This window comes from Melospiza melodia, chromosome 20 (assembly GCF_035770615.1).
Source record: "Melospiza melodia melodia isolate bMelMel2 chromosome 20, bMelMel2.pri, whole genome shotgun sequence".
NCBI lineage: Eukaryota > Metazoa > Chordata > Aves > Passeriformes > Passerellidae > Melospiza > Melospiza melodia.
The window spans coordinates 2,742,183-2,762,572 of record NC_086213.1 but is presented as its reverse complement, the minus strand read 5'-3'; the positions used below and the strand labels follow the sequence as shown (position 1 = coordinate 2,762,572).

At 51.8% G+C, this 20,390-nt stretch overlaps 1 protein-coding gene across 5 annotated transcripts in view; it reads left to right on the top strand.

Moving 5' to 3' along the window:
• The window catches only part of NF2 (NF2, moesin-ezrin-radixin like (MERLIN) tumor suppressor), a 49,113-nt gene that overhangs the window by 21,909 nt on the left and 6,814 nt on the right, over nucleotides 1-20,390 (top strand). The window contains exons 8-16 of one of the 5 annotated variants that reach the window (XM_063173386.1): nucleotides 137-271; nucleotides 3,129-3,203; nucleotides 4,678-4,791; nucleotides 7,759-7,881; nucleotides 8,235-8,452; nucleotides 9,058-9,163; nucleotides 14,115-14,242; nucleotides 16,416-16,575; nucleotides 18,177-18,221. In XM_063173386.1, the coding sequence (XP_063029456.1) occupies nucleotides 137-271; nucleotides 3,129-3,203; nucleotides 4,678-4,791; nucleotides 7,759-7,881; nucleotides 8,235-8,452; nucleotides 9,058-9,163; nucleotides 14,115-14,242; nucleotides 16,416-16,575; nucleotides 18,177-18,212 (1,095 nt within the window). In that variant the 3' untranslated portion in view covers nucleotides 18,213-18,221. Of the gene's footprint in view, nucleotides 1-136; nucleotides 272-3,128; nucleotides 3,204-4,677; nucleotides 4,792-7,758; nucleotides 7,882-8,234; nucleotides 8,453-9,057; nucleotides 9,164-14,111; nucleotides 14,243-16,415; nucleotides 16,576-18,176; nucleotides 18,237-20,390 lie in introns of all 5 variants that reach the window. The other 4 variants (XM_063173383.1, XM_063173385.1, XM_063173382.1 and 1 more) reach the window with 4 other exon arrangements.

Here is a 20,390-nt window from a genome sequence, read left to right as displayed (position 1 = left end):
TTTGGGGACCCCACTGGTGCTGAGGGGAGGCAGCAGCTCCTGGTGCCCAGTGCTGGGTCACTGCTCGGGGCTGGCTGAGGAGGGAACGCTGGTCTGACCCTCCCACTGATTTCTGCTCTTCCCTTTTCTCCTGCAGAATAAAAAGGGCACAGAGCTGCTCCTTGGAGTTGATGCCTTGGGTCTGCACATTTATGACCCAGACAACAGGTTGACCCCTAAAATCTCCTTCCCATGGAACGAGATCCGGAATATCTCCTACAGTGATAAAGAGGTATGGATGTGTCCCACCTCCTCCCTGAGAGCAGTAAGAACACAACTGGGATTTAAAATTATTTCTTTTCACTTCTCTGTCTGCTGTGCTTGCTCTCACCAGCTTAGCTAAGGGCAGCTCAACTCCTCCAGTTGAAACCTTAATCCAAGCCTTCCTGAAATTGTGCAGGAGTGGGCGTGCAAGGGGTCACTGGGGAGCTGGTTCTCCTCTTTGGTTTCAAACCTTCTATGTAATAATCTTTTCAAAAACCCAAAATTGCTGTTGATGTTCTTAGCCCAAATACCAGAGTTCAGAAGTTAAAATCTCTTCTTTACTGCATATATTACAGTATTTATTACTGTGGATGTATTCTGTATTATGGCATACAGGGAGATATATTCCTGGGGAGAAGAGCTCTTGCCATCTCATTACATCATCTTGGGTTTCAGGCTGCTGGGCTTGGCATAGCAGCTGGAATCTTTTTAGGAAGTTGAGCAATTTAAGCCCTCTGTTAGATAGTTATTTATTAAATCCAGAGTCTAAATCTGGGTCTTTGGGATTGTTGGCCCCCAAACCTAATTGAGAACAGAAGTGCAATTGGCTGAGGAGGGGGGGACTGAGCAGCTCCATTTTAAGTCTGAGAGAGCTGCTCAAAGAAACCAGCTGCCTTCATGGTAAGGAAGAGAATTAACTTCTTAATTAAAAATGGTTTTCTAATCTAAACATGATATTGATCAGGGGAGCAGCTAAAGGCTTCTCATCAGCTGTGTTTATTGCATGTCTTGTGAAGTTTCATAAGCAGTAAATCCGTGCTGGAATTGTCTCCACTTGCTTTACTCCTTAAAGAGCTTCAGGACTCTGCAGAAAACCCAGCACTGAGTGACTTGCAGAGCTTCCCTGCCTGTCACAGAGCAGTGGGAGCTCCCCAGAATGCAGGGACTGACCCCTGCATAGGCAGCCTTGCCACGGGGCTGTGTCAGAGCTGTCTCCAGGGGCAGGATGGATCCCTTCCATCAGCTCAGTCATCAGGTGCCCACGAGCAGGCCTGACCTGATGCAAACAGGGCCAATAGCTGGGAGCAGCAGCTCTGCTGGCAGCACACTGGGGGTTATCCCTCCTAACAAAGACTGACTGTTCACACAGAGCTGGAACTCCTCTCCCAGCACATTCCTGCTGCTGCTCTCAGTGACTGCTGGGGGCCCTGCTGGAGCTCAAATCCAGGGACATTCATGCACGTCTGCTTTTGTGAAAGTCTTAAAAGATAGGCTCTTAAACTGCCAGAGCAAGGCAGTGCCAGGACAGGGCCCTTTGCAGGCAGGGCCGTGTATTGACAGATCTCCCACTCTAATGGACACACTCTGTCTGCTCCAGCTCCTCAGCCCGTTATTTCTGTAGTGTGTGGGGGAGTGATGGAATATGTGCATGTCTCCTAAAAAATGCCATCTTGCAGAGCACTCCATCTCTTCAAGTACCCTTTTGATAGTGCAGAGGCTTCTCTCCATCCAAGGGCTGCATTACCAAAGCCCTTGAGGGATTTGTGCCACCACTGGGCTCTCTGTGGGAGAGCTGTGGAGAGGGTGAAGCCAGGCCATGGGTAGGGCTGGCTGGTTGGTACATGGACTGTAAACACAACTTAGAGCCAGGGAATAACAGTCTGAATTGTGGGGAAATCTTAGGACATCCTGTTCGAATTGTGGGGAAATCTGAGTTCTGGAGAAGGAAATGCTTGGAAAATTCTTCTGGGGAGCTCTTGTGAGTGGAAGTGTCAGGGGAAGGGTGGCAGCTCCTTGCTGTGTTCCTGATGCAGCTCTCCTGCCTTTTAACTCCCTGACAGGAGAGTGCAGCCGGCTGGGAGTTGAGCTCTTCTCCCAGGTAAAAAGTGACAGGATGAGATGACACAGCCTCGAGTTGTGCCAGGGAAGGTTTAAGATGGATATTAGGGAAAAATCCTTCATTAAAGGGCTGTCAAACCCTGGCCCAGACTGCCAAGGAAAGTGTTCAGAACTCTTGTGGATGTGGCACCTGGGGACAGGGTTTGAGGGTGAGCATGGTGCTGTTGGGTTGACACTTGAATTTTAGGATCTTGGAGGGCTTTTGCAACCCTAATGATTCCGTGGTGCTGTGTGACGGTGTTCACAGGGGTCTGAGGATGAGGGAAGAGATGAGGATCTGACTCCATAGTTCAGAAGGCTTGATTTATTATTTTATGATACATATTACATTAAAACTATACTAAAAGAATAGAAGAAAGGATTTCATCTGAAGGCTGGCTAAGGGTAGAAAAGGATGGAATGACAAAGGTTTGTGGCTCAGGCTCTCTGTCTGAACCAGCTGACTGTGATTGGCCATTAATTAGAAACAACCACATGAGACCAATCCCAGATGCACCTGTTGCATTCCACAGCAGCAGATAACCATTGTTTACATTTTGTTCCTGAGGCCTCTCAGCTTCTCAGGAGGAAAAATCCTAAGGAAAGGATTTTTCATGAAAGATATCTAGGACAGTGCTGAGCTGGTTCTTCCTTTGGAAGCGTGCTGAGTGCCTGCTGTGGTTTCTGTGTTCCCTGCAGCTCCCAGGAGAGCAGCACCTTGCCTGGGGAGGTGCTGAGCTGAACCCCCACCCCTGCAGGGTTCTCTCAGAGGACACCAGCTCCTGTGGCCCCCAGGTTTTCCTGGCAGGAGGAACAGTTGTCTCCTTGGCTGCTTTTGATGCGAGTCCTCTTGCTTGGCTCAGAGCCACGGGGCCGGCTCTGAGCCGTGTGTCTGACCCTGCTGACCTGCTCTGAGCCAGAGCTTTCAGGAAGAATTTTATAGCTGCCTTTTTATTAAATGCACCACTCTCTGATAACTCTCTCCCTCTTTATTTTTTCCTTTTCAGTTTACGATTAAGCCATTGGACAAAAAGATTGATGTTTTTAAATTCAATTCATCAAAGCTGCGTGTGAATAAGCTGGTAAGTGCACAGACAGGCTTTTTTTCCTGCCTGCAGCAGTGGGTTCTGCAGAGAGTGTGACACAACCAGCTTTTGGGGCTTTTCCTTTGAGAGGGAGCTGCTGCTGGGTGGTTGTGATGGGGTGCAGCAGTTTCTGCTCCCTGAAGGAGAGAAGGGAGAGACTCAAGACAAGCTGTTCTACAGAACCTCTCCCCCTCCCTTGTTTTTGTGCTCCCTTTTGGAGCTCTTGGCTTTCAGCTGACCTAAATAGTGGAAGCACTTAGTAAATAAAACTCCCAGCTTTGCTCAGTTCCTCTTTCTCCCCATGTGGATCTTTCCCATTCTGCCCCGTGTCATAGCTTTCCCTGTTTTGGGAGGCACATTTACCAGAGTCCTGGCTTTTTACCCTCTGAGGACTCTCCTTGGACAAAGATGGGCTGCATTGAGCTGTCCACGTTGGAGACCAGCTTTAGCTGATGTTCTGGATTTGAATCTGTGGTTAGGTCACACAGGTCCCTTTGCTGTCCTGTTGTTGGCTGTGCTTTGTATTCCATAGGGAATGGGGCTTCCTCATTTCCTGCAGCATCAGGTTCATAGTGCTGAAATCTTCAGAGAAGTCATTTGTGACTTGGGTTGTGGCTGCCCCATCCCTGAAAGTGTCCCAGGCCAGATTGGATGGGGCTTAGAGCACCCTGGGATAGTGGGATGTGTCCCTGCCCATGGCAGGGGTGGCACTGCATGATCTTAAAGGTCTCTTCCAACTCCAACCATTTCATGATTCTTGTGATCTTATGAAATGGAAGAAGAGCATGTAAATCAGTCCTTTAGAAAAGAATCCAAATTTAGAACCCTGCTTTTATTGCTAAAAAAATCTTTTCACTCCTCTGTGTGCCCACCTTGTGCTAACCCTCCTCTAGCACTGCCACCTCCCTGGTCCTCACCAGAGAGAGAACCACAGTGGGGCTCAAATCCCTTCAGCAAAGGCATCAGGAGATGCCCAAGCAAGTTTTGGATAAGCCTTCTGTTTGTCCAAATGGAAAGTGGTTTTCGGGTTTTTTTTCCCTTTTAATTTATTTTTTAATCTCAGTGCCTTAAACATACACTGGGGAGAAGGTGCAAGTTCATCTTGAGCCTAAAGAAAGGTGGCAGTGAGAACTAGGGAACCAGGCAGAACTGTAGAAATTTTTATTTCATTATTTGGCCTCTTGCCTTTTTAGAGTGGGTGTGAAACAACACCCGTGCTGTGCTGGAGGCACAGAAGACTGGTGTCTGCAAAGAGCTGCTGTACCCAGGAGCTGAGGTTTGATGTGGGACCTGGCTCCCTGCCCCTCCTACAGCTGTGAGAGCTCGCAGGGTTGGAGCTCAGTGGGTGCAAGCACTAACAAGCACCAAATCAAAGCAATTCTAGTGGTTTTGTGTGTCAAGAATACAAACCACCTCATTGCCATCACGCGTGCAGCTGTGTCTCTCTGCTCTTCACCCCTGACTGCAACAGATCCTTCAGCTGTGCATTGGGAACCACGACCTCTTCATGAGGAGGAGGAAGGCAGACTCGTTGGAGGTGCAGCAGATGAAGGCACAGGCCAGGGAGGAGAAGGCCAGGAAGCAGGTGAGCCACATATCCCATAACCAGTGAGCCAAAATCAGAAATGCAGATGGGCTTGGGAAGAACAGGTCTCTGGAATGGCTTCAGAGCAGCTTTGAGGGAAGGTCCAGCTGAACATTTTTAGTAGCCTGCTCCCAGCTCTCCAGCCATCTCAGCTTGGCTCTGCAGGTTGGTGGCAGCCTGAGTCCAGCCCCCAATTTGGGAACAAAACCGAGAGGACGGGAGGGAAGAGCTGCCCCGGGTGTCTACAGGAGCGTGGCAGGCCGTGTGTTGGGACAGTTGGTTAATCAGGGGCTGTGAGGGGGAGCTGTGCTCTGCTGTGGCTCTTTGGCTCATTTCTAATTGCAGGGTGATGGAATGCACAGGCTGTGCAGCCTGGAATGCCAATTCCACCCCGGCCTCTCTCCGTGCCGCGGGTCAGCCCGGGCGGAGGCAGCGGCGTGGAGCCCACGAGCAGAGATCAGCAAATTGAATTGTATGAATCATTGTTTGCTGCTCGTAGACCTTTTCTACTCACTGAAACCCACACAGCTAATCTGAGCACTGGTGCTCGGAATATAAATGGCCCCTTTGGCAGGGAAGCCACTAGAGAGGAGGAGAAGCCAGAGCAGTCACTGCACCCAGCAGGGGCTTGTGCTCATGGGTCTGGGTGTTACTGGGTTTGAGTGTAGAGGTGCTTGTGTGGGGTGGAGGTGCTCAGCTGGCCTGGAAATGGGACATGGTTTGTCCTTCAGGCACCTCTCTCAATCCTTGTGTGGTGCTGAGGTGCTCAGCCAGGCTGAAGGTAGGACATGGCTTGTCCTTCAGGCACCTCTTGGTGTTTGTGTGGTGCTGAGGCACTCAGCCAGGCTGAAGGTAGGACATGGCTTGTTCTTCAGGCACCTCTCTCAATCCGTGTGTGGTGCTGAGGTGCTCAGCCAGGCTGAAGGTAGGACATATCTTGTTCTTCAGGCTCCTCTTGGTGTTTGTGTGGTGCTGAGGTGCTCAGCCAGCCTGGAAATGGGATGTGTCTTGTCCTTCATGTACCTCCCAAGGTGCTTGTGTGGTGCTGAGGTGCTCAGCTGGGCTGGAGGTGGGATGTGACTTGTCCTTCAGGCACCTCCTGAGGCAGTTTTCCTTCATGTAGCTCGTGGAGTAGCAGGAGAGGTCTGGACTTGAGTCACTACAAGCTCCACTGGGGAAGAGGGACTTTGTGCTTCCCACAGGGATTCCTCTGGCCAGTGAGGAGTTGGCACTGTAGAACCATTGAGGTTGGAAAAGCACTCTAAGGCCTCCAACCATCAACCCTTCACCACTGTGTTCCCTCAGCCACATCCTTAGTGGAGCAGAAGGTCCTTGGAAGGAGCAGCATGGTGTCCAAGTGCTGACAGCCTCGGGGATGGGTGGTCAGGCATTGGGGTGGGCTGCCCAGGGAAGTGGTGAAGTCACCATCCCTGGAGGAGTTCAGAAGTGCATGTGGCACTCAAGGATATGGCTTTGTGGAGTACACAGTGGTGCTGGGATAATGGTTGTGCTTGGGCTCAGAGGGCTTTTCCAACCTGAACAATTCCATGAATCTTTAAGTTTTACAATGTGTGAGTTTTGATGTGTTTGGATGACACCACACCCAAGATCCTGTGCTTGTTTGGCTGCTGGAAGAGATGAGGGCTCTGGGAGGGAGCAGCAGCTTATGGCTCCAGTGAGCTCCCAAATCCAGAGCACTTGGGCTCCATGGGAGAGGTCAGGCTCCTGTGTGGGCTGGCTGCCCTGTCCTGAGCAAGCCACTGTGCTGTCTGCCCTGCTCCCTACTCCCCAGAATCCACAGTCATTTACTGGTTTCAAATAGTCCTTTTAGATCAGGAATTCTTGTTAATGGGAGTCCTGAGCGGGATGCAGATCATAATGATAATTAATGAGGGGAACCTTTAATGGAAGGAAGCAGAACGGTTGGAACAGTGGGCGTCCCGCTTTCAGAGCACAGCTGGTGTCCAAGGAGTAGAGAAATGTGGCTTGTTTCACTTCCTTCCCTTATTAAACCCAGCAGGTCTCCTGTCCTGGCTGCAGTGTGGATATTTATAATGCCCCATCCCTGTGGGACTGGAGGAATTAAACTCAGTGTGTTAATTAGCCCAATGGCTCCCTTGGGCTCTTGGCTAGTGAGGAGGCAGTCCCTGGGCACAACAATCCTCTCAGCATCTTCTGGGAAGAGCTGGCAGGTCCTAATGGCTTGAATCTTCTCCTCCTGGAGAAGCATTGCTGTACCCTGCAAACAGAGAGGGTTTGTTTTATCCAGAAATTGCCAGAGGTGGTTGCACTCTGTGTGACCTCCCTCTGAAGGAATGGAAGTGAAGGTTCCAGGATGCTGGGTTGGATATCTGATCAAAAGGAGCAGCTATCCTTGTCCTTCAGCCTCCTGCCATGTGCTTCAGTGTTTGGGAGATGCCCTCAGACTGTCCTTAAGCCCAGCCCTGCTGTAAGAAACTCCAGAGAGTTAAGCTGGAGATGTTGAGACCCACTTGTCCTGGTCTGGCCTGTGACTCAGCCTAGGAGGGCGCTGTCTGGGGACATTGTCACCTGCAGGCAGCTCCTGTGGCCATGCTGGGAGTGACAGCCCGAGCAGAGGATGGGAATTGTCTCAGGACGGGCACTTAGCAAGGGAGCATCAAACAGGCTGCCAGGGCAGGGGTGGAATCACCATCCCTGAAAGGGTTAAAAGAACGTGTGGATGTGGCCCTTGGGGACATAGGTTAGGTGTGGCCTTGGCTGTGCTCAGAGAACAGCTGGACTTGATGATCTTGGAGGTCTTTTCCAACCTAAGTGATGCCATGATTCTGTTTTTTGGTCAGGTCACCCCAGTCCAGGGATGTTCCCATTGTCACTAAGCAGAGAGGAGGCAGCAGTGCTCTGACCTCACCTGGGACTCTTTCTCATCCATGGAAAACCTTCCTCATGCGTGTTTTTCTCCTCAATTTCACCAATCCCTTTTCCCAGATGGAGCGACAGTGCCTGGCACGAGAGAAGCAAATGAGAGAAGACGCTGAGAGGACCAGGGATGAGCTGGAGAGGAGGCTGATGCAGCTGAAGGAGGAGGCAACCATGGCCAACGAGGCTCTGGTAGGTCCCTGGGAGGCCATTTCCCAAGCACTGCAGCTGCTCCTCACTCTTTCCACTGCAGAAGCGTTTCTGTAAGTGCTCTATGACTGCCCTAACTCCCAAACTGCTGCCAGTGGCCAGTGAGCAGCAGGCTGGATGGAGCCATTTCATCCTGCTGGGCTGCTTGGGAGGAGCACAAAGAGGAGGATTTGGGACAGAGCCTGGGCACATCCCAGCCTTGGCGGCTTTCAGGGAAGGGAGGGATTCTGTGGAGCGTGTCGGAGGCAGCAGCTCGGGGCCCTGCTCCAGGGGCTGTGGGCACATTTGGGGACACATTGGCTGTGCTTAATGGCTTTGTGTCCTGCAATTGTCAGATGAGGTCGGAGGAGACGGCGGATCTGCTGGCGGAGAAGGCGCAGATCACGGAGGAGGAGGCCAAGCTGCTGGCGCAGAAGGCGGCCGAGGCCGAGCAGGAGATGCAGCGCATCAAGGCCACGGCCATCCGCACTGAGGAGGAGAAGAGGCTGATGGAGCAGAAGGTGCTGGAGGCAGAGATGTTGGCACTGAAAATGGCCGAGGAGTCAGAGAGGAGGTCAGAGGGTACAACCTTGCAGCTGCTTCTGCTTTGCTTCTCATCCCCTTCAAGTTATCCCTCTGAGTTATCCTCCCTCAGCTTCCCACGTGTGTCCAACAGCAAATGGCTCTTTGGCCCAGATGGTTTCCCTCTCCAAAAGCCAGCTCTGCTTTTGGGGGCTTTCTGCAACCCTCCCCTGCTTTCCCCAATGTTAATAACACCTGGGAGTTGTTCTTCCTCTGGATGGTAGATCTACATTCCCTTTTTTCTCCTTACTCCTTTACTTATCTCTCAGTTGTTCAATTCTCCTTTCCAGCCATGAGGTCTGTTCCAGGTTAGCCTTGAGCAGAGACTTTTCTCTTTGTTAAAATTGGTGTTTCCATCCTCCTGATACCCAAGCCCAGGTCCCATGGTGAATGTGGCAATGAGCAAGTAAAAGATCAGCCTTGTTTCCTTCCAGCTGATTACTCCTCTCTGTCTGAGAGCCTGCTGGCTGTCAGCCCTTCTGCTCAGATGAACTCAGCCCTTCTCTGTCTCTTCTTGCCTATTCCACACTGTGATCCTGCTTCTCCATCCTCTCATTGCTGCAGCCTGACATTTGCTGTTCCTGTTGGTCCTTGCAGGGCAAAGGAGGCTGATCAGCTCAAGCAGGACCTGCAGGAGGCTCGCGAGTCGGAGCGCAGAGCCAAGCAGAAGCTCCTGGAGATCACCAGCAAGTCTTCCTACACAGTAAGAGAGATCTGTGTTGTAATTCCCAGTTCCCTGCCCTCCTGTGTAGTCTGGAGGAGCCTCCTTCTCCATCCCAATCATGGAGGGGGCTGAGCTGTCTCTTGGCTGCTCAGAAATCCTGAGCAGTGCTTGCCCTTTTCATCCCTGCATCTCATCCAGCACAACTTCACTATGCTCTTTTTTTTTTTCCACCCACCTCTTGCTACGAGAGCAAAGGAGCTGCTGGTGAAATTAAAGCAGCAAATTTTAAACCAATTTAGCAGCCGTGTCAGAGGCACTTTGCCAGCACGTGTGGAGTGCACCAGCTTAGCCATAACCTTTAAAATAGGGTTAAATATACCCTTATTCTTGTTAGGTGGGATAAACACTGTTCAGAACCTGGGAATTCATTCTTTGGGCATAAACTGGACCTTCATGTGCTGGAAAGAAACTTACTTGAAGGGAGGTTATTCCATAATTGTCCATTAAGAGGATTTCACACCTTCCTCTGAAGCATCTGCTCCCTGTTCCTGCTGGGCACTGAAAAGCCAGACTGGATGACCAATGCTCTGACTTGTCTGGCAGTTCTTTTCCTCTGCTTCCCTAATTGTGCCTGCAAACCCCATCAGGTGCCTCCAGCCCTGCAGCTCACACCTGTTCCTTCCTGGCCTGGGGGAAGGGGAGCAGCATCAGGAATAGGCTGGAGTGGGAGTTATGGACAGGCCAGCACCGTGCTTTGAATTTGTACCTGCAGGCTCCTTCCCCCTTTGTCTGGAAACTTTATAGGGGCAGATTGGAGAGGGGTTGAGATGGAGCAACTTTTCATCCCAATTCCCTGGAGTTCACTGCAAGAATATTTGGAAGCTGTTAAAAACAACAGTGATGGAAAATAATCAGGTGCTCTCAGCTCTGGGACACTCAGTCAAGTGAGTGCTGGATAAAGCCCAGCTTTGGAGTGCTGCTTCTTTTGCAAGTCACTGGAATTCTGGGATGCACCAGCTCCTCAATTCTGGCTGTGACTTGTGCACAGGGACACACTTGTCCTCGTTGAACAGTGTGGGATTTGGGCAGCCCTTGCACACCCTGTTCCCTCATGTTTTCATGTCCATCCTTAGTGAAACCAGCAGGGCCCAGCTCGAAGCCCTTGTGCTGAAATCCCTGCACAGGGGAGCAGCTGGGTGGCTCTGCTGTCTGTTCCTGAGGAATTAGAGCCTCATTAGGGGAATGTTGTGGGATTGCATGGAGCTCAGCTCCACCCCTCCAGCTGCATCTGATGCCTGGAGGCAGAGCTGCTGCTTCCAGACACACGGGGCTGTGTCCTCTGCCTTCCCTAAAGAGCCCTGGCCTTCCAGACACACTGCCAGTGCCTGCTGGGAAGGGAAATGCTTTTTTCCTCCCCATTTTGGTGGCAGGGTCTCCTCATGCAGGTGCTGCTCCTCCTGCCCCTCTCCCTGCCCTGGGATGAGGTCTGTGCTGCACACACTCCCTGGCTGCTGTTTTCAAGGTCAGAAGGAGGCTGGTGTGCCCAGCATGTCCATGTCCAGGTGAAAACACCTTGCTGGGCTCTTCCATCCTCTGTTACACTTCCCTGGATTGCCAGCACATGGGAGGACCCTGTTTTGAAAGCTGTTTTTGGGAGACTTGAGTTCCTCAGCTGTGATGAGCAGTGCAGGATTCCAACTTTTCTCCTCCTGAATGGGTGTGTAACATTGGGCTTGTTCTTTTCCATGGTCCCAGAGTTGTGCTGTCATCCCCTGACACTGGGAACTCAGCAGGACTTCACAGGAGCAAGAGAGGAAGGAGGGATTGGATGGATGTAGAATCATGTAGGTTGGAAAAAATGATTCAGAGATGGAGTCCAATCCCTGACCTAACTCTGTGCTGCAGAAAAGGCTAAAGAAACAGTTAAATATATGTATATTTCAACTTTCCAATCTCCAATCCTGGCTCTTTAAAGCTTGTTTCAGTGTCTTTTTAGTCCTTGAAGCCCAGGCTGCTTTTATGATGTCACTGGTAGGTGATGCATGAGAAGTGAGGTGTGGATGTGAGTCTCAGGGCTTGGAGAACGACTCATTCCTTACGGACTTGGCTGCAAATCTCTGCCTCCCTCAGTGCCCTTCAGGTGCCAGCTAAAGGCAGCCACCTCCTCTCTGATCCTGTGGGAGCTGGAAGTGCCTGCTTTGGGCTTGCCCAAAATAAAGCAGCACCAGGAGGAGCTTTGCCTGCAGGGGAACCCTCCTGACCTGCTCTGTGCTCCCTCTGGATCCTCCCTGTCTCTGTATTCCAGAGGGATCCAAGGGATGCTGCTGCTGCTGTGCTGCTTTCCTCCTAACAGAGGAAACTGCTGGAGTGCAGGAGCAGGGCTCTGCAGTTTGTTCCAGGTCAGGGAACACATATGGAAAAAGCTCCCTGTCCCTTTTATCACCCCCATGGTCATGGATTAGAGATAACAGCACCTGCTGAGAGAGCTGCCCAGGATTGTTGCTAATGGCAGGGAATCTGCAACAGGAATTCTGTCCCTCTGCACCTGCAGAGCTGCCTCCAGATCTGGGGTCCCAGCACAGGAGGGACCTGGAGCTGCTGGAGAGAGTCCAGAGGAGGCACCAGAGATGCTCTGAGGGCTGGAGCCAGGCTGGGAGAGCTGGGGGTGCTCACCTGGAGAGGAGAAGGCTCCAGGCAGAGCTCAGAGCCCCTTGCAGGGCCTGAAGGGGCTCCAGGAGAGCAGGGGAGGGACTGGGGACAAGGGATGGAGGGACAGGACACAGGGAATGGCTCCCAGTGCCAGAGGGCAGGGATGGATGGGATATTGGGAATGGGGAATTGTTCCCTGGCAGGGTGGGCAGGCCCTGGCACAGGGTGCCCAGAGCAGCTGTGGCTGCCCCTGGATGCCTGGCAGTGCCCAAGGCCAGGCTGGACCCTGGGGCTGGGAGCACCCTTGGATGTGGGAGGTGTCCCTGCCATGGCTGGGGTGGAACAGGATGAGCTTTAAGCTCCCTTCCCACCCAAACCGTTCCATGATTCTGTTAAATGCTTTGTTCCAAATATCAATCCTGTGCCTTTGAGAGCCCTGAACCTGCTCACTCTTTGCTTTTTCCATACTCTTCCTCACTCCTGCTGCTCTCTGACTTCTCCACCAATTTTTTCCTTGCTCCATGGCAGAGCAGTGCTGAGGGAAGAGAGGGAAGCAGTGGCTGTAGCAACCCTGATGAATTGGCTCAGGCCTTAATGGCTGCAGCAACTGAAATTCCTGCTCAACTCTTACTGCTGCTGTTGGGAGTTTTTAAAAACAAAAACCAACAAAGCTTGTACTGAAAAAAAAAAAAGCCAAGCTAAAGGTTGTTTGAAGGCCAGTGGGCTGGCTTGGATGCTCCTGGCTCCCCTGTGCTGCAGGGACAGGAGAACCTCACGTGGGAAGGGCTTTGGGAACGCCTGTGTGCCTTACAGGGAAGGGACTTGAATGTCAATGGGATGCAAGTATTTAAATCAGTTAAGTGCTTTGGCAGACCTGTCCCCTTTCCTTCGAGACTGGAATTGAGGTACTGAGCTGTCCCTTCCAGCGCCTGCTCCAGAATTAATGTGGCTTTGTTCTGTGCTGGCAGCAAAGGGGGAGGAAGGAGTTGGGTTTCCTTGTCAGGTGGGTCTTAACTCACCTGCAAGGCTCCAGCCAGGCCAAGTGCAGTTTGAGGCACCTCCTTGTTTATGCTTGTACGAGGTGTTTGTGTTCCAGCTTTGCTGCTCCATGAAATGTTGTCCCTCTCAGATTTGTCCGAGCTGGGAAGGAGCCCTGGCTGTTTGTGAATTCCAGGCTGGTGCTGAGGGAAGAGGCAGGTTATTGTGCAGAGTAAATCTGTCACCCCAGTGCTTGCAGGTCTTGCTGAAGAGGAGCTGGCTGAAAACAGTGCTTGGAGTACCCCAAATAGGAGAAAGAAGGAGCCAATGGAAGCTCAAACTCTCATTTGTTAGAACAGGTACCCAGCAGTGCCATTCCAGGTTTGGGCACTTTGTTTTCCTTACAGGAATCCCTAAAAGCAAGAAGGAGCATCCAGGAGGGAGGTGGGGGATGCCAGGCTGGATTTCTCAGACCCCAGAGCAGGGCTGAGCAGGCTGGCAGAGTTGTGACTCAGCCCCATCTGATGCTGCTGTGCCACCCTTGACGTGTGCCCTGTTTGCCACCTCATCCAGCGTGCTGCAGGAGCAGAGCCATGACTCCAGCAGGCTTTTCCTCTCCTCCTAATGAGCCCATTTGTTAGAGGTGTGACAGAATTTTTGACTGAGAGGAAGAAGGGTCATTTTTAAGGAGAAGATAAAATCTAAGGGCCTGGCAGTGTGTGTCACTGGGGGATAGCAAAGCATTTTGCAGGAGGAAGAAAGTCCCAAATCCTTGCTCAGGTGTTGCAGGAGTGATTTGCTGTGTTATCTCCGTTTCCAGCTGAATCTAGAAGTGGTTTCTAAACCTTTGGAGCTGTAAATTACTGAGAGATAAAAATGTGTCAGTGCATCTCCATGGACCTTGCTGGAATGGCATCCTTGGGGTCACGTTGGTCTTTGCTCAGGCTTTGGGGAGCTGTGGAGTGCAGGACTCTGCTGTCACACAGGGTCTTACATTGTCCCTGTTCACAGCTTGAACTTTATAAACCTGAATGAATGTTAAATAGCAGGCAGATGACTCCCAAGAGGCAGCTTAAAGTGACACAGCAGTGATAAAGCCTTGATTTTACCAAGTCTTGTCAATAGATTTTGAAGGCAGGTGGTGTTTTGTCTCCTCTTTTAGGACTGCAAAAGAATCCTGGAGGAGCAATGGCTTTGGATTGAGGAGCACATTGGGAATGGAGCAAGGAGATGTCCAGGCTGATCTTGTGCTCAGGACTCTGGGCTCAAGTGTTGCTCTGATTTTCTGTCAGTATTGCAGAACATTGGCTGTAGTGACCCTTGTGTGGCCCAGAGTGATTAACTCGTGCTCTCTCCTCAGCAGTCCATGAACTCGAGTACCACAGCACTGCCCACTGACCTGCCCAGCTACAACCTCATCAGTGAGAGCCTCTCCTTCGACTTCAAGGATACAGACATGAAGAGGCTGTCCATGGAAATCGAGAAGGAGAAGTATGTGGCACACATCCAATCCAGGCTGGGCTGGGATTTGTGCTGGACATGAGCCAGGTGTGCCCAGAGGCCAAGGACAGCTGGGCTGTGTCGCCCTGGGCTGGCAGCAGGAGCAGGGCAGTGCCCGTGCCCTGAGCTGGCACTGCTGGGGCACCTCCAGGGCTGGGGCAGCTCTGGGACCCTCCTGACAGGAGAGACCTGGAGGGGCTGGAGCGTGTGCAGGGCAGGGAACGGAGCTGGGAAGGGGCTGGAGCCCCAGGAGAGGCTGAGGGAGCTGGGCAGGGGCTCAGCCTGGAGCAAAGGAGGCTCAGGGGGCCCTTGTGGCTCTGCACAGCTCCTGACAGGAGGGGACAGCCGGGGGGGTCGGGCTGTGCTCCAGGGAACAGGGACAGGAGCAGAGGGAACGGCAGGGCAGGCTCAAGGTGGATTTTGGGATCATTTCTTCCTGGGAAGACCTGTCCAGCCCTGGCACAGCTGCCCAGAGCAGGGTTGGAGTCCCCATCCCTGGAGGGATTTAACACCCATGTGGATGTGGCACTTCATGACATGGGGCAGTGCTGGCCTTGGCAGTGCTGGGGAATGGTTGGACTTGTTAACCTCAGAGGGCTTTTCCAACCTGAACAGTTCTGGGCTTGTCCTGGCTGAGCCTTTCCCTGTGTGGGGACCTGGTGTCACCAACCTGCTCCCAGGTGAGCTCAGGGCCCTGCTCCAGGCAGTTCCTCTCCCTGTGGGAATCCTGGCCCTGCTCAGGCTGGCCCTGCCCACGGTGCTGGAAAGAGTTAACAGCAGGCTGAGTGCTGGAGGCCTGAGCTTGAGGCTTTGCAGGTGTCCAGGGGCCCTGGTGATAGCTGGGGTGTGTTAAGGTCCTGCTCTAGGGCTTTAACCCCTTTTCCTTGGCATTTGTGTCACGTTCCTGGATAAAAAGTGTTCGCCAGCAAGTTTGGATGTGATTATGAGCTTTGATCTTGTGTTTTCCTGAGGGTGTAAGTGTAGCCTTCGAAATTGCCAATTGAGCAGAAATCAAAGCAGATCAGATTTTAATCTCTGTAGTAATGATGTGCTTTGTTCATCCATTGGGTCATAGATCAAAGCCACAATGGCTCTGTCATCCTGCTCTGGCCAAAACTTGCCGAGGCTGCCCTGACACCCCTGGATCCCAGAGGCTGCTTTGCTTTGCCTCTGCTCAGTGCCCTTTCCTGTGTATGAAATCACAGACCTGGAGACAGATTAAGAACTTCTGAAAACTTTTCCCAAAGCCAGAAGGAAAAAGATAGAAGCTGAAAATAACAGGATAATTCCTGGTTCTATACCCAGGTTGCTATCTAGGTCATCCTGCTCTCCTGAGCTGGGAGAGCTGCCTCTGCCAAATGCTGAAAGCAATAGGATGCTTTTTCTGTCTTCTCTGGGGCTGTTCTGTTTCTGTGGGTGCTGGGATAAACCTCTCTACAAATTTTGGCACTGGAAAGGGTTCCTGTTACCCTGCTGGCCCTCTGACCTGGCTCAGGGGGTTAATCATAGCTACAAAACTCATGGGGTGATTTTTCCAGTTGATTTTTCTTTGTGGAAGGCAGTTCAGGACGAGTCCTGGGAATGCTGGCTTTGGGGGTTGGTTTTTTCCCTTTCTTGCTTTTTTTTGGGAGACTCTCTGTGCCAGGGGTGCTCTGTGTCTACAAGATCCCTGATATTTTGGGGACAGCACTTGCTCCCACACAGTTCATGAGCTGAATCCTTCTAAAACACAACAAGTCACTACATCAGGGTCCTTCCTCATGGAAAGATTTGTGGATTTGGGTTGTGGAGCAGCTGTGGGGAGGGGTGCAGGGGTGTAGAGTTCTCCTGAGTAGCTGCTTAAACCACTGTGTGGTGTAAACCTCTGTCAGCTTCACTTGCAAATGGGAGACTTAAAAATACCACCCAGCTTGGGTTTAATTTTGTATAATAATAATATAACTTACACTTTTATTGCTGGGTTGGCTGTCTGGGTCCCCTTTAATAAGGAACAAATAATTGCTCTGAGTAGCTCACTGTGTGCTATAAACTGATATCATCAGTTCCACACGCTAAAAATAATGAAGAAAAGCTGTTCCTGTTATAATTCTGTTATCAGGTGTCACATCAGCAGGTGCAGCTGGTCAGTGCTAACCCAGGGCTGTTCTGTGTGTGTGTGTTTTAGGGTGGAGTACATGGAGAGGAGCAAGCACCTGCAGGAGCAGCTCAACGAGCTGAAGACAGAAATTGAGGCACTGAAGCTCAAGGAGAGGGAGACAGCTCTGGATATTTTGCACAACGAGAACTCCAGCCGGGGCAACAGCAAGCACAACACTATTAAAAAGGTATCAGAAGGCCCCAGTTTGCATCCCCCCTGATGAAACTCTTTAAAAAGAACCCTAAAATCTTCCTGCTTTTGGTAATAAAATTGTTGGATCTAGGCTTTCTTCCCCAGCTGCTTAGCTTTGATCGGAGAATTGCAGCTTCTGGTGGTCCTGGTGTCCTGACCCAGCCTGGTCTCCCCAGGGCTGTGGGAAGGGGTGTGAGGGTCTCCAGGGCTGAAGGTCTTTCTGAACCTTAAAAGCTGTACAAGGATGTTGTTGGAAGGGCTCTGCATCCCCAGTGAACAGGAAAAGCCCTCCCTGCCTATTGCAGCTGTTCTGTATGAACACTGAGCTTGTCTGGTGAATAATGAGGGCAGAAATACTCCTGGCTTAGGAGCTCTCAGTGGAAAAAGCCAAAAGCTCTTCCTCTCTTTTAATCTCTCTAGAGAAACCTGTAGTGCAGCTTCAGTCACTAACAGCAAAGCCTTTGCTGGCAGGGGGTGTGAGACCTCTGCTCCCTGAAGCCACCTGCCTCCTGCAGTGGGGCTGACCTGAGGAACTTTAGCCAAAAATTGAGCCAAAAATCTTCTAGATCCCATCTTCTTCCTTTGCCTCAGTGCTGGTCTCTGTAATGAGGGGCTGGAGGCACATCCATGATGGGTTTGGATGGTGGTGGTCAGCCCCACTCACCTGCAAAGGCTTTTTCCCTGCAAAGGCTTTTCCTGGCTGGCTTTCTGCTGGCAGCTGTCCTCGGGAAGGACTTGGAAATCCAGGCTGTGGTAACAACTGCAGGCTTGAAAAACAAATTCTGCTCTCTTTACTACTCCCAGCCAGAAGTTATGTCTGAAAGGATTTGGAAATATCAGTTCTTGCCAACTTTGGTGGCTGGGAGTTTGTGATCACTGAATTGGGGCAGGAAAATGAATCTAGCAGGGCTCACTCGCCAGTTTCCCCGTACTGGCCTGGAGCTATTCAGGTTCCTGTCACACTAGAGCAGAGAAAATAAAAATCTTCACAACCCCTTTTGTCATTGTAGAATCTGGAGGCGTTTCTGCTCCCAGTAGGTTTGGGAAGGATTTGTCTCTGTGTTCCAAGCCCTTGGTTTAAACAAAAACTGCTAAATTTTCACTTCTGACAGAGAGGAGTTCATAGAGAGCTGATGGTCCCATTTGTCTCCCTTAAAGAGGGTGGCTGGGCCATCATTACCGTGTCTGTCAGGGCTTGTCACAGTGCTGTCACTTTGCCTCCTTTGAAGATGGAGTCTTGTCCTGTCCCCTCCCTTCCGGAGGCAGCGGGGGCTGCCCGGCTGCTGCATCTCAGCACGGAGCAAAGGTTCCCAAATAATAGACTATTAGTGGAGACATCAGAGGGAAATTACAGCCTGCTCTGCTCAGGGAGGTCAGCAGGGCTTTTGTCTTAGCTGTAGTGAAGGCAAGGAAACATAGGGCACTGGGAATGGGATATCAGTGCAGCAATACTTCAATGGCACCAACCCTCTGCCTCACCTGGAGGCTGCTGGTTGCTCCAGGCAAGCCCTAAGATCCCACAGATCCCCTGCCCTCGTATCACACACACGGGGATTATTATTATTATTTGTTGTTCGTTTTATTTTGCTGGTTTAGCCTCAAGCCCAGGGCAGAAGACCTATCTGCATTTGAGAATTCCAAGTAGGTTATTCCAAGGTACTCTGCCTGGGGTGCTGGGGTCTGGCTGTGGCACTAACCCGTGCATGAGCTTGCCTGCGCTCCAGCGGCACCGGCTGCCCGTGGTCACCCATCCAGCCTGGCTCTCCCTCCCTCAGGAGCACCCCCAAGCTCTCTGCACTTGTTCCTACACCTGATCCTCCGTGCTGGGAAGCTTTCTTGGCAGAAATTGTGCTGGCAACCTCAGAGGGGGCGTTCAGGTAGAGGCACTTTAATAATTCAGCGCGCCTGTTTGTGCACCGGTGGTTGGGAATCTATCGGAGGTGCAGGGCAGCCTTTGAAGATTCCTTTAATGAAGTAAACCAGCACCTTCCCCCCTTGTTTGTTGCAGAAAGAAATTCAGGATGTTAAAAAAATACCCCAAACAAACAGCTAAACCCAATAATCTCTGCTTCCAACGCTGTCAAAACGGGCTAAAAATGCACAGCTCCGTCTCGGAGCCGAGCAGCACGAGGATGCTCTGCCTGTTGGAGAAGCATCCCAGGAAGGTAAAGCAGAGGATTGAGGACAACTGGTGTCTGCAGGTGGCTCTGTGCCAGGGGAAAGTCACCAGCACACCTGGGGACAGGAGTTGTCCTTCTCCCTGCACTGCCTCTGCCTGTCCCTCACCACCTCCTGCCCAGGGGGTCCTGCACTGTTAGTGCCACATCTCTTATTCCTGGAGCCTGCTTTCCTCCAAGGATTTGCCCTCAGTCTGCAGGCTGGATGTGCTGAGCATCCACTCTCTCCTTCGGGAGGATGGGTTTGGGGAAGCTTTCCTGCTCTGCCCTGGGGCAAAGTTCTTGCACAGCCACAGGGTTTTGGGAGCTTGGAGTCGGTGGCACTCAGGGAAGTACTGGGATACCACACTCAGATGGCAGAACTGGTGGGAAATGCTTTTGGAAAAGATAGAGCAATTCCCCAGCACCTCTGGAGCTCAGGAGCAGAGGCAGGAGGTTGTTTTACCCAGGAGAACTCAGCGCAAGGCTGTGCTGTACTTCACTGCACCAGCCATTCCAGGGGCTGTAAATCCCTGGAGTTTGGGGTTTGTGCCAGCTCTGAGGAGCTGCAGGTGTTCCCAAAACAGGCTGCTCTCATTGTTAAACAGTTCCATGGGGAAGAGGCTAAAAGGGGTGACCCTGCAGGTCTGGGCCACCTTGGGGGGATGTTGGATATTTCCACACAGACTGGCTGTGGATGAAATGCATTATCCCATCCCACCTGCCTTGAAGAGCTCTATGAAATTTGGGGTGAAATCCGCTTGTGGCCACAGCACAAGGAGGTGAAATGAAGCCCTGGCAGTTTGTGGGAAGACTCTTGCAGCAGCTGGGAGAGCTGCAGTGCCCAGGAGGAGCCCCCATAATTAAAGCATCTGCACGGCGAGCGCTGCAGTGTGACCTCTGGGGTTTGGCGCCCGCCTTTGAAGGCGCCTGCGAAGTTTTTCATGTTTAATTACGTGGTTAACATGCTAATCCCTTTTTATGAGCTCTGTGGGCACAGCACAGACACCTCATCTGGAAGCTGCTCTCCCTTCTCCGTAGCTCCCTGCCGTGGGCTGGTGCTGTGGCTCCAGCTGGCTCCGATTCAGCAGGGTTTGTCACTTAGTCTGTGGTAAAGGGTGAAAAACCCACTTCTTCCTCATCTCCTCCGCTGCAGGAAAGCTCCCAGGACAGACTGCTAAAACACAATCAGGTCTTTGATTCCACTTGCTTTCTTCTTGCACAGTCATGCTTATTTACTGGGATTTAAGCCCTTTGAAGTATCCAGGCAAGGAGCAAATCTCCACGCCTGTTCCCAGACAAGCAGCTTTGTGCTTGAGCCTCTGGTCCTTCCACAGGCAGCCTCAGCCTCTCCTGCCAGGCTCTCACGTGGCTGAGAGCAGCTTCTCCAGGGCTTGAGCTCCATCCCAGAGCATCACTTCTGGGGCCTTGGGGATCCTGCTGGCTCCTTCCCTGGCTCTGATCCTGGATGCAGTGCTGTGTTGCCCTTGGCTTGGATAATGATCATTGTGGAGACACTTGGAGATCTGAGCTGGGGTGTTCAGGCTGGAGAAGAGAAGGCTCCAGGGGGACCTTAGAGCCCCTCCTAGTGCCTAAAGGAGAGCTGGAGAGGGACTGGAGAAAAGGGATGGAGAGACAGGACACAGGGAATGGC